This window comes from Chaetura pelagica, unplaced genomic scaffold (genome assembly GCF_000747805.2).
Source record: "Chaetura pelagica isolate M959 unplaced genomic scaffold, ChaPel_1.0 scaffold379, whole genome shotgun sequence".
Taxonomy (NCBI): Eukaryota; Metazoa; Chordata; class Aves; order Apodiformes; family Apodidae; genus Chaetura; species Chaetura pelagica.
Genome location: NW_009954412.1, coordinates 68440 through 69140, shown reverse-complemented (window position 1 = coordinate 69140; position 701 = coordinate 68440). Strand labels below are relative to the sequence as shown.

At 58.9% G+C, this 701-nt stretch overlaps 1 protein-coding gene across 1 annotated transcript in view; it reads right to left on the bottom strand.

Moving 5' to 3' along the window:
- The window catches only part of POLR2C (polymerase (RNA) II (DNA directed) polypeptide C, 33kDa), a 10738-nt gene that overhangs the window by 7576 nt on the left and 2461 nt on the right, over positions 1-701 (bottom strand). The window contains exons 2-4 of the mRNA XM_010004383.1: positions 474-542; positions 275-327; positions 38-166 (exon numbers count right to left, since the gene is read on the bottom strand). Of these exons, the coding sequence (XP_010002685.1) occupies positions 38-166; positions 275-327; positions 474-542 (251 nt within the window). The remainder of the gene's footprint in view (positions 1-37; positions 167-274; positions 328-473; positions 543-701) is intronic.

Here is a 701-nt window from a genome sequence, read left to right as displayed (position 1 = left end):
AAGGGGACCCTCAGGCTGACGGAGGGACAGCACTGACCGGAATGACTCGGGGGTTGTTGGAGATGAGATCTCGGGAGGTGACGTGACGAGTCTGGTCCTCGTTGCAGCGAACGTCGAGGGTGAACTCCACGGAGCACTCCGGGCAGAACTCATCACACGTGCAGTCCTGGGACACACAGAGGTCAAGGCCTTTAGGCCAAACTCGTCCCAGCAGGCATCAGTCAGACACCTGCCACCACCCAGCTACGCACCCAGGACATTTTGCTTGACTTACTCTGGAATATTGCATCTTATCCACGATGTCATCGCTGGTGAGCGGGATGAGACCTGTGGGAAGAAGGACACTGGGGGAATGTTTGAGTGAGACCACAGGAGGACCAACCCTCCTGCCCGGAGATGGAGCAGCCTCTGATGTTGCCTGCAGTCTCTGCCTTGCTGCAGGTCTCCACCTCCTCCCCATGCCCAGCACTTACCCAGTCTGTGGGCAATGAACTCATCATGGAGCACGGAGGAGTTGGCATCTATCTGGACCCAGTCGATGGCTGAGGAAAAGACAAAGTCACCAGCTGAGCTGTATTTCGGTGGGAAAAAGCCGAGTGGCTCACGAGGGCAGGGAGAGGAAGACAGAAACTACGGGGAAGCTGAGGCAGCATCTGGCGCCACGGGGGCTGGTGAGGGGGCTGAGGGCGGCGCGGGGGGCA